The sequence below is a fragment of the Jaculus jaculus genome, chromosome 15 (genome assembly GCF_020740685.1).
Source record: "Jaculus jaculus isolate mJacJac1 chromosome 15, mJacJac1.mat.Y.cur, whole genome shotgun sequence".
Lineage (NCBI taxonomy): Eukaryota > Metazoa > Chordata > Mammalia > Rodentia > Dipodidae > Jaculus > Jaculus jaculus.
This window is the reverse complement of record NC_059116.1, coordinates 62,694,603-62,710,197: the sequence shown is the minus strand read 5'-3', so window position 1 is coordinate 62,710,197 and position 15,595 is coordinate 62,694,603. Positions and strand designations below refer to the sequence as shown.

General features: G+C 37.8%; 1 protein-coding gene across 1 annotated transcript in view; it reads right to left on the bottom strand.

Annotated features, from left to right (window-relative positions):
- The window catches only part of Cubn (cubilin), a 255,894-nt gene extending 252,398 nt beyond the window's left edge, over window positions 1-3,496 (bottom strand). The window contains exons 1-4 of the mRNA XM_045135128.1: window positions 3,329-3,496; window positions 2,795-2,924; window positions 1,748-1,843; window positions 1,236-1,274 (exon numbers count right to left, since the gene is read on the bottom strand). Coding sequence (XP_044991063.1) covers window positions 1,236-1,274; window positions 1,748-1,843; window positions 2,795-2,924; window positions 3,329-3,447 — 384 coding nt within the window. The 5' untranslated portion in view covers window positions 3,448-3,496. The remainder of the gene's footprint in view (window positions 1-1,235; window positions 1,275-1,747; window positions 1,844-2,794; window positions 2,925-3,328) is intronic.
- Window positions 3,497-15,595: the final 12,099 nt, after the last annotated feature.

Genomic DNA, 15,595 nt, shown 5'->3' with positions numbered 1-15,595 from the left:
TTGCTCTCTTTTTACTCACTCCTCTGCTCCCTAAAGAGAGAAAAGGCTGATGGTGCAATCCATTATCAATGTGACAAAAAGGCTTGTTCATCCAACTTAAAAGTCAAAAACAGAGGAGAATGATTGAATCATAATGAAAACAAACCAAAGCTATTAAAACAGAGGTTGTTAACCTGGGATCCCTGAAATTCTATTCAAAATGGTATCTAGAGATTCTGGGCATTTCTCTGGGTAGAAGGTTGTGGGTTCAACAATAACAACAAAATCTTACAAGACTCCAGCTAGGGGCTGGAGTGATGGCTCAGTGCTCAAGTGCTTCTGCACGGCCATGAATACCAGATTTCGGATTCCCAAGTGAAATAAAAAGCCTTAGTAAGTGTCTGGTATCCCAGTGCACCTACGGACAAAGGCAGTATCAAACAACAGACCCTGTCTCAAACAAGATGGAAGGCAAAGACTAACACACAAAGTTGTCCTCTGCCTTTTATACACACATACAAACACATACACACACATGCATGCATGCACACATACATGTACTCTCACATGCACACAACATAAAAGCCTACACACATACCAAAAGAAAAGTTTGGCTATCTATTTTAAAACACAGTAAGTAGTACACAATTACATAGGCTGGTTCATAAGCATGTGTTTAGGTCATAGAATATTTGCTTTAGAATATTTCCAACTTGATTACCAGCAAATGTAGTCTTCAGGAAACAGTGTTTTGTGATACACTCTAAACTTTTGAACTTAATTTAGAGAGGCTGTGTGGGTTTTTGAAACAGCTCTTGATGCTAGTCAGGGGATTCCTAGCTGACAAAGGACAGCAAAATTAAATGGAATATAACACTGTTGTGGGGACAAGAGAGAGGGGCCTGGGGGGCTATGAACTCAGACTTCATATTCCCAGTGACTTGGAGGTCCTTACACTCAAGTTCTCTTAAGTGTACCCTAGAAAAAGCCTAAGCTGGGGTGTGATTTAACTATGGAAAATAAATATCCTTTGGAGTGATCTCCATCTATCCTTAAAGGAAGAATATTAACTCTACCAAGGTCTCATTAAGTATCCCAGGCTGGCCTGGAACTCACTACTATAGTCAAGGTCAGCCTCAAACTTTCAATCATCCTGGCTCAGCCTCACAAGTACTGGGGTTACAGCTATGCACCACATGCCAAGCTTATCTATAGTTCTTGTAAATGTTCAGCGAATATCTAGTTGTGGGACTAACCTGCTGTAAACTTTGAAATTTTCTCTCAAGATCCACCAACTGTAGCAGTAAAGAAGAAAAAGCATCAATTAGTTGTTGCAAACATTACCATTTTGACATATTTTCCTGATGTACTTCTCTAGGGACCAGTTTTCATTACCTTTTCTTTCCCCATTTCCCTCCCTTCTGGGGGTTCTTTCTGTCCCAGCCCCTTCGATTGTATAGATTTTTTAAAGGTATTTTAAAAATAAATACAGCACACTGATAAGATGAATCATGCTTTCTTTCACATGGTGATTATGGGATTTTCACAGTGATGAAACCCCTGCACCAACAATAAACAGCAGGAGTGAGGCCCGTTCACGCTACAACTCACTGTCTATCACTTCCTGCCTTCTGTCCACTCCCACTTGCCCATGCTCCATCAGAGCTGTGCTGCTTAAGTCCATGATTACACTGAATGGTATTCCTGACAAATGCATTACATACAAAGTTGGGTTGGGTAGGTGAGTTCATCTGCTCTTATGACTTACCGTGGCATTAAGTTGATGGACTTGGCTATATATATTTTGAGAAAGGCCAACTTCATTCCTTTTTAAATTTATAATATCATCTTTATTTCTCTGGATCTAATTTGAAAAAAATGAAAAGAACGGAAAGTGCTAGTAGAAAAAAATCATGCACATCTTATAAGAATATAATTTAAAACTTGAGCAGTACTCTGCTTGAATAGAAAACTATGATAGACTAAGGCCCTGTTTATCATAAGACTCAGAGCGATGCTGCATATACTAAGCATGACAATAAAATAGCTGTGGCATAATTTTATACTCCACAGAAATTTATCAATGTATTTTCTTTTTGTATTATCTGTATTTTCATTATAACATTTTAGGGTGGTTATAAGAACTTTGGTGAACTGAGATTGAGAGTGTACAAGGTCCTGGGTTCAATCTGCTGTGCCACAAAAAAAAAATATGGCTTGAAATCAGGCTTGATTAGGTTAGAAATACTGCCACGATCATTTATTGTGTGTCTTGGGCACTATTTGATGTACAATAATATTAGCTCCTTTAAAACTAGAGTAATAACAGAGCCATCATGGGATAGCCATCAGGGTCAAATGAGATAATATGCATCAAGTGCTATGCTAAAGCACATGGCCCAGCGTCAATTCTGAAGGATGCTGCCACTAATATTATGGCTAATATACAACATAATATGGTAAATACTGAGCATTGAAAACACACAATAAGGCCTGAGACTAACTGATCAAGTTTTTTCCTGTGGCAAAAGTGCTACAAAACACAGCTATACCATTTCTTCCATCCTCTCTTTCATCACTGCCCTCATGGTGAAATTCCGGGACTTTTCTGTACTTTCTCTGGACCATAACAATTTTCCTGCACAATGAGTAGCCATTGTTTCCCACCATGGACCCTAGGTCATTATTCTTTATGAACATATATTACTTCCAATTACGTTCTCAGGGCTCAAGGTACAGACTGGTATTGAGATGTTCAGTTAATTTACTACAGATGAATATCCAATACAGCTTTAGTGTTTTTCAAGTGTATTACCTGATGTAAACATTCACCAAGATCTTCATCATTTAACTTAACTTTTCCAAGGGATCCAGTTCTAAATTCAATATTTTGAGTAGACCCGGTAAGAAACACTAAATTTCCACTCTCTGTAGCTATCCGGGGCCTACAGAATTTAACCAATAGAGAAAATGCATCAGTAATTAGCACATATACTTTTAAAGTTTAAACAATTTCTCACTGAGTAGCTATAGACAGTATGAAAAGATAGAGTGAAGATATAAATACAGATATCTGCATTCAGCTCAACAATATTCACTTTGCTTATCTGTCACTTTGGTTCCCAAAGAGATTTCCCATTAACTATATATTTGGCTCATTTATAAGTGGATAAATGAATAATTCGTGTATAAGAAAGTTATTCCTTATGCCAGCTCCAATTATCCATATTGGCTTTTTAGCGTCACCATTTCCCTCTAGAATCTTGTACTTTCTATATGTCTATTATAAACATTACTTAGGTACAAGCTGCCCGAGACCATCAGCATTAATGACCCATGTGCTACTTACTGGTGGAGATCAGTGCTTCTTTTTTGTTGCAGCTGCTCAAGCTCTCCAGCTTCACTACTTACTTCAGCTAACATCAATAGAGTAACTAGACTCCATAAAAAAGGTGAAGAAGAAGGCATGTTCCTCCACAGCCTCCCAGTGTGTCGCAGGAGGGAGACCACTCCAGCCAACTGACTTAGGGAGTTTGGAGAGCAGCAGACCAAGCAGCTGGACTTTGAGCAGTCAAATATCCTTTAACTTGCCAGTCTTTTCTTCTTTGCCCAAGAAGGCTGTATTTTTTTTTCCTTCCTGAGGAATGTAAATGAGCTTAGATCTTCCAGAGGTCAAAATCTACGTTTAGTGATGTACAATTTAATCCTTATTTGTTTGACCTTTGAAATAGTAACAAGAAGCTTTGGAAACATCCACTAAAATAGGAGACATTTTCAACAACAAAACAACAGAAGTTTAGATGCTCATAACAAAAAAAAGTATAGATGCTTATAACAAATATATTTGCTTATAACAAATGGTGCTATGGAAGCTAAATATTCACATGCAAAAGAAGTTGGATCATTGCCTCCTGCATGTATGAAATTTAATGCAAAATAGTTCAAAATCCAAGAGCTAGAGCTATGAAACATAGGGATAAAACATAGGGAGAAAACTTTTTGCCTTTGAATTTGTAATCATTTCTTGGATCTGACACCGAAACTATGAGCAGAAAAAAAAAGAACAAGTATCTACATCTAAACTGAAAACTTTTACACATCAAAAAGAACACCTAAAATTAGAGTAAAATGGTAACTCACAGAATTGGACAAAACATTTCCAAATCATATATAATAGGAGATTAATATCCAGAATATATAAAGAACTCCCATGATTCAAAAGTTAAAAAAACTATCCAAAAACACAATTAAAATTTCACCAAAGACATGAATGGATTTTTTTTCCCCACAGGAGATATACAAACGAATAGAATGCACATAAAGGTATGTTTAACATCACTAATCATTAGGGAAATACAAATCAAAACCAAAAGCTATTATTTCATACACATTAAGCTGGCTATTATTGAAAAGTAGAAAATAAGTGTTGGCAAAGGTGTTGAAACTTGAATCCCCTGTGCACTTGTAGGAAAGTAAATGATGCAGCTACTATAAAAAAACATTACAGAAATTTCTAAAACTACTAAATTTAGAATCATCATATGAGCCAATATTTTCCCCTTGGAGTATGTATCTAAAGTACTTGAAAGCAGGGAACTTAAAAAAAAAAAAAATACTTGGGCAGATAGCTGGGTGTGGTGGGGCACACCTTTAATCCCAGCACTCAGGAGGCAGAGGTAGGAGGATTGCCATGAGTTTGAGGCCACCCTGAGACTATAAAGTGAATCCCAGGTTAGCCTGAGCTAGAGTGAAACCCTACCTTAAAAAAACAAAATATATATATATATATATATATATATATACTTGCACAGATATATTTATAGCAGTATTGTAATGATCAAAAGGTTTGGAAACCTGTGTCCATCAAAAATGAATGGAATAAGAAGGGGACCAGATACACAGAATTTTGTGTTGTTTTTGCTTTATTTTGTTTTGTTCTGAAACTATATAGCCCAGGTTAGTCTCAAACTTGCCATCCTCCTGCCTCTACCTCTCTGGTGCTGTGATTACAGGCATGAACTTTCACTCTTCACTTACAATGGAATGTTTTGACCTAGACAGAAAAGAAGGACTGTGACACACACATATTATAATGTAGATGGACCCTAAAGATAGTAAGTTAACTGAAATATCTGTCACAAAAATGAATATACTGCCTAAGATTCCACCTATATTAAATGACAGGACTAGTCACATTCACAGAGACAGAAAATAGAATAGTGGTTTCCGAAGGCTGGAGTAAGAATGGGAGGCAGTGTGTCTTGAGGATAGTACTTCCCAATGGAACGGTAGATTTCTGGAAATTGTGGATGGCAACCACATTTACATGACATACATGGACTTACTGCCACTGAATTTCAAAATTCAAAACTGATTAAGAGAGTAAACATTACATGACTTTTTTTTTTTAATTGAGTCACTGTGTCTGCTGCTTACAGAACAAAGCCACTCAAGTCCATAGAGTCATTGTAAAGGGACATAACCCAGGGTCTACAGGCTCAGCAAGTAGCTGAAGTATGAGCACCTCAGCGTTTCCTGCTCATCAGAAGTAGACACACATCCCAGAGCTCCGCCTGACAGGACCTTTGGCCTCATCTCCCTAAGGGGCACAGGCACCTGGGCTGATGTGCTAAGCGTTCAGCTCTTTGAAGTTGTTGGAGATGCTCTGGTCTGCAGGTCTTAAGTCTTTTTTATCCTTCTGTCTCCTCATGTGCTCATGAGAAATCCCTCAAGTTTGTGAAGATCCAGGTTTCCCAGTATCAATTCCACTAACTTCAGCCCTCCCTGGGATCATCTCTGTCTATCGGCAACAAATACCTGAGTTGTTTTCAGTTAAGGATTATTATAGATAAAACTGCTATTAACATTTTAGTAGGTATTTGTGTCAGTAATTTCTAAAGTTCTCTTGGGTAAATAGTAAGGGTTAGACTGCTGAGATATGATAAAATATTTTTAACTTTATTAGAATATTTTTAGCTATTTTCCCAAGAATTTCCCCACTTCACATATTAGTGTTTTCTAGCCATTCTAGTGGGTATGCAGAGCATCTCAATATGATTTTAACTTTTGGTTTTCTGATGGTTATAGATTTGGGGGTTCTTTTATTTATTTTGTCATTTGTATACCTTCTTATATGAGTTGTATATTCAAATCTTTTGCCTAGCTTTACAAGTTGTATTGGTATTCTTTGACATAGTGTAGAGTTCATATAGTCTAAACTCAGGTTACTTAAACTACTTTTTTAAATACCATTTTCTCCAGTCTTGGGTAAACTGTGTTAATTTCATTTGTTTAAGTATTTTTCAAGGATAAAGATAAATGAGATACAAAGACTACATAGTGTAATTCCATATTATATAACTTCATATAAAAATACAGAGAAGCCCAAACTATATTGACAGACAGAAATCAGAATTGTCCCAAGCAAGAGTGGCTGCATTAAGACTAGCTGCAAAAAGACTTCAGATTGAATAAGGGTAATGGAATTACTAGACATCTGACTGTGATGGTGGTTGCATGACTATATAAATTTGTCAAAATTCCCCAAACTGAACTTAAAATAGATGACCTTTGATGAAATAAACTATAATTCAATAAAATGAATTGAAGTCATTTGTCACACATTTATAAATGTTGCCATATGGAAAGATGATATAAAATATTAATATTTGTAATAAGTAAGATGTTGACAAAAGATGTCCAATAGCATTCACATAAATAATAACATGAAATTTACAAAGTGATTCAATGTTTGAAAGCTTACCCGCTTGTCATGGAGATGAACAGAATGCTTGGTGATAAGAACTATTTGACAACTTTAGGACAGGATAAACTTAGATGGGTTAGAATCTTCTCCTAAGGACAATTAAAACTCTCTGAGTTCTGAACATAATTAGTTTCATTATTATGCTTTTCAAAAGATCATCAATGCCTTTCTTGTGTAATATAAAAGGTTCCTAGGATGATCTTAATAAAAATTCTTCCTCTCTTAAAAGATTTTTATGTTTTAGTAATATGCTCATTATTCATAAAGCAAAAATAATTTCACTGATCCCAATCTAACTTGGTAATTCCTAATTGTTTCTCATGTTACAAAAGGAAAATACTCTTTCAAGGTCTGGCTGACTTTTGGAGAGGAGTATCCATATCCCTTAACTCAACATTAGCTCAGATCAATAGAGAAGTCAGACTGTCTGCATATGATGACTCTGAAAGCAGTATAAAAATCAATCACTATTTCCAGAGCATTATCACCCATTCTGTTTTCTTGATGAATTCAGAATTTCTTCAGCAAAGAAAAAATAGTTTTATAGCAGATGATCTTCAGACTTAGGGGGTGAATAACTTCCTCTCTCCCTATCCTCTAAGGTAAACAGTCCATAGCTCAGAAATTCCATCTTGCTTTGATTAACAAAGTTACCATATACTTCCTAATTGAGAAAACATTTGTTCTACTAAAAGTCTACATAGGCCTTATGTATTATCCCTCATCTACATGCTATGTATGCAAATGGAATAAGTTGCAGATTCTTTCCTCTTAGCTTGGCTTCCAAGAAAGACCATAAGCTGAAGATTAGAGCTAGGAATCTGAAGCCCATTCATCTGGGGTCACAGCTCTTTGTCCTCACTTCCTGACTATATTTCTACATCAGCAGAGATGTTACAGCCCTGCAGGGATATACACTGCTTTGCACATTTGGACTTTAGCACATAATAAGTATTCATTATATATCAAATATTACCATCTAAATTGGTGTAGTGCCTCCCTCAACTTCCTCTATCCTGTTACATTTTGGTTCCTTAAATCCTTACAGAAAATTTTAAATGAAAAAAATAATAATTTACATTTGTTCACATTTTACCTAAAAAAAAACAAATAAAAACCTAGGTAGGAGGAGAAACACAGGTATCTGATCTTATAAAAGAGATTCCAGCACAGAATGGTGCAGCAAGGGCTTTGAATGGGAAAGATGATAACCCACCTGGAGGTAACTATGCAGGACAGAGGTTAATTGATGTCTGAAGACAAGACCAGGTGGATACAGGAAGCAAAGAACAGCTCCACATTAAAGGGATGGAAAGAAAGATTAGATTTAAATCCCAAAGCCTTCAAAAGCATGCAAATCAAACAGGATGAAGGAGCTTTTGGAGTATGCTAGCACCTGGAACTTGGACTAGGAGGGTTTACTCTAGGAGTCACTTTGCACTGAGGAAGAGCACCACACGTGAAATTCTATTTGCATCTTTAAACACAGTCTTGCATTCATTAAAGTAAAACTATTCGTTTAAAACTGGGCTTGTTGTACTTTTACATTTATATTCCCTGGCCTTTGCTTTCTTTCACATTTTCAGCCTACTGTATACAAGCATCTTTGCTTCATGGCAGAAAGTAGGCATGCTATATGTAACTAGGGTTGGCTGGATCTGCTGCACCAGTCAAATGGCCAGTGTATTGCTAATCAATAAATAAGGACCTTTTGACTTCTGTTCCCAAGCCTGCCTCCCAGTATTACCTTCTCCTCATACTAGCTCCTCCTCATACTAGCTCCTTGGCCTTTCTTACAGATGCCTCAACCTCTCTTTTTCTCTTTCCAGAACCAACAAAATGTAGTTATAAGAATCGCAGTCACTTTTGTCCTGCTTTAAATTTCCCAAGATATCTTGGAAAATAATTGTTCTTTCTGTGCCATAGCCCACTTAATCTCTTTATATCCTGATCTTTTAGTTCACCCTCTGTTTTGTGACTATATCCCCAATACAATTCACAAATGAACAGTTTTGTGGTTATTAAAAGTATATGGTACACTTAATGAACATGAAAGTGTGTGTGAAGGTAGATATCAGTACACTAGAATTTCAAATGACAGAAAATGTGGTCAAGAAAGGACCTCTGTAATGAGAACGCTGGTAAGAGGACACAGAGAGGGCTGGAGAAATGGCTTAGCAGTTAAGGCACTTGCCTGCAAAGCCAAAGGACCTAGGTTCAATTCCCCAGGACCCATGTGAACCACACACACAAGGTGGCACATGCATTTGCTATGGCTGAGGCCCTGGCATGTCCATTCTGTCTTTCTACATCTATCTCTATCAGCTTCTCTTCCAAATAAATAAATTAATTAATTAAAAAAAAAGAGGACACAGAGATGAGAGAGAGAGAGACCTGTTTGTTGGAACACAAGGAACGAATGAGTTAATGTGGCTGAGAAAGGTAGTGCAAATTTTGCCAGGAGTCCATTTGATTCTTAAAGAATAAGTACTTCTCCAAGAAACATATTAGGATTGATAGTTTCAGGCATGGAGGGACATGACTTTAAAGGATTTATTTAAGTCAATGGGCAGGCAAAAGAGACAGTGAGAAACATATTTAAGAAACAAGATCTATTAAAACATATTCAGACAATTACTATTCCTTTAGAAATAGTACAGGGAGTGGTAATGCTCAAGTGTCTTGATTAAGAAATGGAAAGGATAAACTTTCATTAATTAAATAAGAGAAAAGGCTCTTAGGGAGATAACTCATCGGTTAAAGTGATTGTCACGCAAGCACAAGGACCTGAGTTCAGATCCCCAGCACCCACATAAAAAGCCACATGTTTGCAGTGTGTCTGTATTCCCAGCTGTAGGGACATAAGGACAGTAGGATTCCTGGGGCTAGCTGACTGGCAGTTCAATGGCATCAGTGCACACTAGGTTAAATAATAGACCTTTTCTTAAAAAGTAAGGTTACAGAAAAATGAAATTATGAAACTTTCAGGGATATGGGTGATGGATCTGGAAAGGATTATACCAAGTGAGGTAACTCAGGCTCAGAAAGCCAAAGGTCACATGTTCTCTCTCAAATGTGGATCCTAGCTACATATGTATAGACTTGTGTGTGAGCTGGAACCAAAAATCAGTAGCAGAGGCCAGTAAGCGAGAAAAAGCCTATAATAAGGGAAGGAGGATAGGGAAGGAGTTAAGGGGATGGTATTGTATATATGTAAGCATAAGAACAGGTTACAGGGAGGGGAAAGGTCTAGGAGAGGTCAGGAGAAGATATTGTGTAAAAGAAGGGCAGGGGGAGGGTTAATCAAAATTCAAGATATTCAGAATAAGACCTACAAACACCTACTTTTTTGAATAATGGCACATCCAGAAGCCATAGATTGTGACTAGAAAATTTTCAGTGCCAGGAATGGTATACCTTTCAGTGAGTTGTTGGCCACGGAGGTCCCTATTGCTTCCAAAACATTATAGGCTATTGCTAAGGCCCTTGGTTTCCCTTGAGAAAAAGATGGTAAGACTTCATTGCTGAAGACTTCACATGCCTGTACTGAGCAGAAAAACCTTCTCCCTATAAACCAGCCAACTGAAAGCTGGACAAAGCTGCATTGTATGCAGTCCTATGGGAGACAGAACTCATCAGCTGTGAACACTAGAAGCTTCGAGTTTGATCACATAGCAAAATACCCAAATTAGTGCAATAGTGGCATGTCTGCTATGGGGGAAACCAACTGCTCTCTAATTGGACTGAAGGCCAACTCTATGGGAGGGAATACATGCCTGGTACTGAAAACCTAATCAAAAGCCTATGGCAGGGAACGTCATGAGCCTTAGGAGTATAAAGCCTGCTCTTGTCTGGATAAATGTATATATTATTCAAACACATGCAACAACCACCTTCTGCATCTGGCTTTACATATGCTCTGGAGAATTGAACCTGGGTTCTTGGCTTTGCAGACAAGCACATTAACTGCTAAGCTATCTCTCCAACCCTATACCACTTTTTGAGTCCTGCTTTACATGAGTGGCTGGGGAAGTAAAGCCAGGTTGGCAGGCTTTCCAAGTAAGTGCTTTTAAGTATTGAATCAATTTTCCAGATCCTGATTCGTTTAGCTTTCCTTTCGTAAGTGGGCTGTTTTCTCTAAGTATCATTTATATTATTTTGTTTGATTGTTTAGTTTGATTTTATATGAAAATCTTTCTTCAAACACATATTGAACCTCATATGAACATTTAAGTTTATGTATTAAGATACTAAAGAACAAATTCAGATAAGCTCTGTGTGCATGGGTGGTTTATAACACACACACACACACACACATTCCATATGGTGACTGAATGACAAGCTGGTAATTTCACTGGGAACTCTAAATCTCAACTATGAATATGCACTTTCCCTTAAAGCATTCATTTATTCCAACAAAAAAGAATGTTCCAAATTTCTTCATGATTAAGAAAACTTGCTGAAAGTTTTACTACAAAGTGTGTAAATTTTATTTAGTTCCTTGTCTTTTACTTTTTTCTCCTCATGGACATAATATATTTCTGATAATTTTTATTTCTATCCCAAGATTTACATTTTATTCCTATGTACTTCACACAAATTCCATTGTTTTATAGTCCTTTTTGTTTGTTTGTTTGTTTTTTGAGGTAGGGTCTTGACCTGGAATTCACTCTGTACTCTTAAGGTGGCCTTGAATTCACATCAATCCACCTACCTCTGCCTCCTGAGTGCTGAGATTAAAGGCATGTGCCACCACACCCAGCCTCATTGTTTTAAAGTATTAATACATATTTATTACTAACAAATGAAGTCCTCAATAATTATGGAAGTCCAAAATAAGTAAGCTTGATGAACTTCTCTGGTTTACAGAAAGTTTCCTATGCAAATCTATAGAGCCATTGAGAAAGAACATTTAGTCTAAATTAAGTATAAAAGCACAGGGAAGACTATATATCAACAGGCTATTAGAAAAACTGAGAACATTACTCAGAAAATATGCCCAAAGCCAATGATGGGAGAACCAAGAAAAGAGTCTTCAACTGGGCTGACCAAGTCTTCTTAGTGAAAAGTTGAAGACACATTGATGAAGTAAATACATGGCAGGTTGAAAAATATTAACTAAACCCTTGTGTGACAGCTGCAGTGATCCTTGTGGGATATTTCTAATATGTCAGTTGAATTTATCTGGAGGGCTGAACTATGGGAGAGGGGTCATGACAATGAAGAAAGGCAGTGGAGATGGAGAGGTGCCTTGGGTAGATGAGTTGGTAATGCTCTCACACTCCTATGCCAGTTCCCAATGCACTTGATAACTTCCATTTGAGTTTGGTTCTTTCCTTAGTCCCTTTCTATTCTTATGTTAGTATGAAATAAATTACTGCACCATTAATTGGGGTTTCGTCATTAATGGAAACATTTGTGAAAATAATGATCTCTCAACTTGTTCCATTTCTTAGGAATATAGCATTGTTGAAAGAGTACAGTAGCAGATGCCACTTTAGTAATCTTCTACAAAATCTCACAGCAATACAATATTGCTCCAATTGTCTAACCCATGAAATTCTCATGAAGAATTCCATGAAATAATTATGGAAATATACATTCAATTTAAAACTATTCACTTGTTCATTTAATGGAAAATGCATTGCTACCTGGGAAATTGCCAAATCCACTCTTGTAATGAACTGATCCTTCTGAATGTAGGTGCTGCTGAGTTAGAGAACATGATGCACGCATTTGTTCTCTTCTCACTACTATGATGATTACAGCTATTGCTGGTAGAATGAAAAAGAATTATGAGTTAGTGGAGTTTAGAAGACATTTCCTTATTCCATTTGTTCAAGTCCAATAATCCTGTAAGAAACAATGAGAATATAATAATAAAATTTGGATTGGGAAGCTGGCTCAGTCAACAAAGGATTTACCACACAAGCATGAGGTCCTGAGTTCAGATCCCCAGCACCCACACACAATGTCGTAGTAGATATGATCATAGTTTGGGGGAGGTGGAGACAGGGCACTAATGAGGCTAACTGGTTAGCTAGTTTAGTTGAATCAGTAAGTTCCAGGTTCAGTACATGACCCTGTCTTGAAAAATAATGTGGAGTGATAGAGAAAGACATCCAGCAGCACTCCTATGCACAATCACACACACGCACACTAGACATACACACATAAAAGGTTATAATAAAATTTCCTATCTAAAAATGAATTCATAACCAGGAATGACAAAGTCCTGGATGTGGAACACAGGGGTGTGAACAGCATACGTGATTACATGAGCATGTGCATACACTCATACTCTTATTAAGAATGACCTCAAGCTAATGTTACATGTTCTAGAAAACACACAGCAAGTACTGAGGACTTTTGCATCATTGTGAGTCAGGAATAGGTTATGAATGGTACAAAGCAAAGGAAACATAAATTGCTTGGATTAAAAACTCCAAAAGCCAGTCAGAAAATAACATCGTTCTCTACCTCCAGTAGCTGGGACTTGGACTTCAGCTCCTCCATGGGCTGAATCTTAGTTTGATTTCCATGGAGGAGTGAAGCAACGAGGCAGAGGTTATCACTGATGAGGACGATTTCTGGATCTTCCATGGAGGAGTGAAGCAATGAGGCAGAGGTCATCACTGAGGAGGACCATTGCTGGGACTTCCATAGAGGAGTGAAGCAACGAGGCAGAGGTCATCACTGATGAGGACCATTGCTGGGTCTTCCATGGAGGAGTGAAGCAACGAGGCAGAGGTCATCACTGATGAGGACCATTGCTGCATCTTCCATGGAGGAGTGAAGCAGTGAGGCACAGGTCATCACTGATGAGGACCACTGCTGGGTCTTCAATGGAGGAGTGAAGCAACGAGGCAGAGGTCATCACTGATGAGGACCACTGCTGGGTCTTCCATGGAGGAGTGAAGCAACGAGGCAGAGGTCATCACTGATGAGGACCATTGCTGGGACTTCCATGGAGGAGTGAAGCAACAAGGCAGAGGTTATCACTGATGAGGACGATTTCTGGGTCTTCCATGGAGGAGTGAAGCAATGAGGCACAGGTCATCACTGATGAGGACCACTGCTGCATCTTCCATGGAGGAGTGAAGCAATGAGGCACAGGTCATCACTGATGAGGACCATTGCTGGGACTTCCATGGAGGAGTGAAGCAACGAGGCAGAGGTCATCACTGATGAGGACCATTCATGGACCTTTCTGAGAACCCTTTCAAAACCAGCTTTAAAAGGACAAAATTAACTTCTTACTTGGTGACTCCTAAAATTTTCTGACAGGCTCATCAGGCACCATTTTTTAACATAATAAAAGAAAACTAAGCTCCAACTTCAAGACTCCTGTGTGAATGACCAAGTGCATGCTAAACAAGGGCACATATAATCCATATGATTTTCTGAAAGGGGGTAAATGCATTTTTAAACAACTGTGTTATATTTGATGGGAGAAGAGCAAGCAAAGTGAGCACCTTGGCCAAAAGTGTCACCAGCAAGGGGGAAGTGTAGTGAATTGGGTGCTCAGAAGTCTTCCTCCACCACTTTCAGTGGGAAGATACAGCTTAGGTGCAGCACAGAGGCATCTCTATCTTGTGAGGGAGGCTTTACTTGGCTGATGGGAATTATGATGTGGGGAATGACTTAACAAGGCTGTTGCCTTCCAAAGGCCTGTCATTTCCAGGAGATTTGTTAATTGAAGCTTCACACTGATCTGTAGGAAGAATTAAGGTGCTGTCATCAAGGGTAGGAGACAGAGATGACCTCACCACTGAGATTTTTTCTGCGCTATTATTTTAAGGTCTATAAAAAAACAAATCCTTTGTCCTTTTGTGTGTTTCCTATAGTAGCTTAGTCTGTATTTCTTACACAAGTGATGCCAAATCAGACTTTGTAAACAATTCCTAGGCTATGTTTAGAAGAATCCTAAACAATACCCTAAGAATTATACTCAAGCCTGGCATCGAATACTTTTCCAGAAGATAACATGTGGTGCTCTTGTTTTGGTTGACTGACAAAATTATTCAAGCTATTACCCAAGCAATGAAAGAACCTCTAATTATAATACTCAACATATTCATATTCAAGTCAGTTAACTGGACAATTTTTTATTAGGTATCCAGTATCAGCAGGTAGGGGAGAGGCTGAGGTTTCAGAGCTGAGTATATGCTCTCTGTTTTGGAGGAAAAATGACTGGGAGGAGACTCTGCAACATGCATCAGAATGTAAATGAGGCAGCAACTGCAATGATACTTGGCAGTGATCAGATCCAATGACAGACACATGAAACACAATGGTTTGGATGAAAGAGTACTGTTTTAATTAGTAAAGTAAAGCATTATACTAAATTTGAGAAATATAAACAAGGAAAATAAGTTAATTGTTCTAACATAATTTACGTATTCATTCTAATCTATTTGCTGGTGAATACTTCAGTTAAATGTTTATGAAATACATGAATAAAAATTACATCTCTTTCTCTCTTCATTTCACATAACTTTCATTCTATGTCACCACTTGGGCTCCCTAACAATTACAGAGTTGCACAGACAGACAAACAAGGAAGGACTAGGAGAGTAGGGAAAAAGAGAAAGGAGGGAAGAGAGAAAGGACAGAGAGAGAACTAATAGGCAAAGACATGACAGGCACATAGAATGAGAGAATCTCCTATAGGATAGTTTGGTTCGATGTAGAATTCACAGTTGACAGGACCATTTCCTCTGGTTTTTCTTGGGGGGGTTAATATTTTATTTTTCAGTTATGTAACATTTTAATTGAATATAGGGCATATTCCTTAATGACTTTTACTAACTTCTGTTACACATCTGCATGAGTAATGGTGTAAGCATG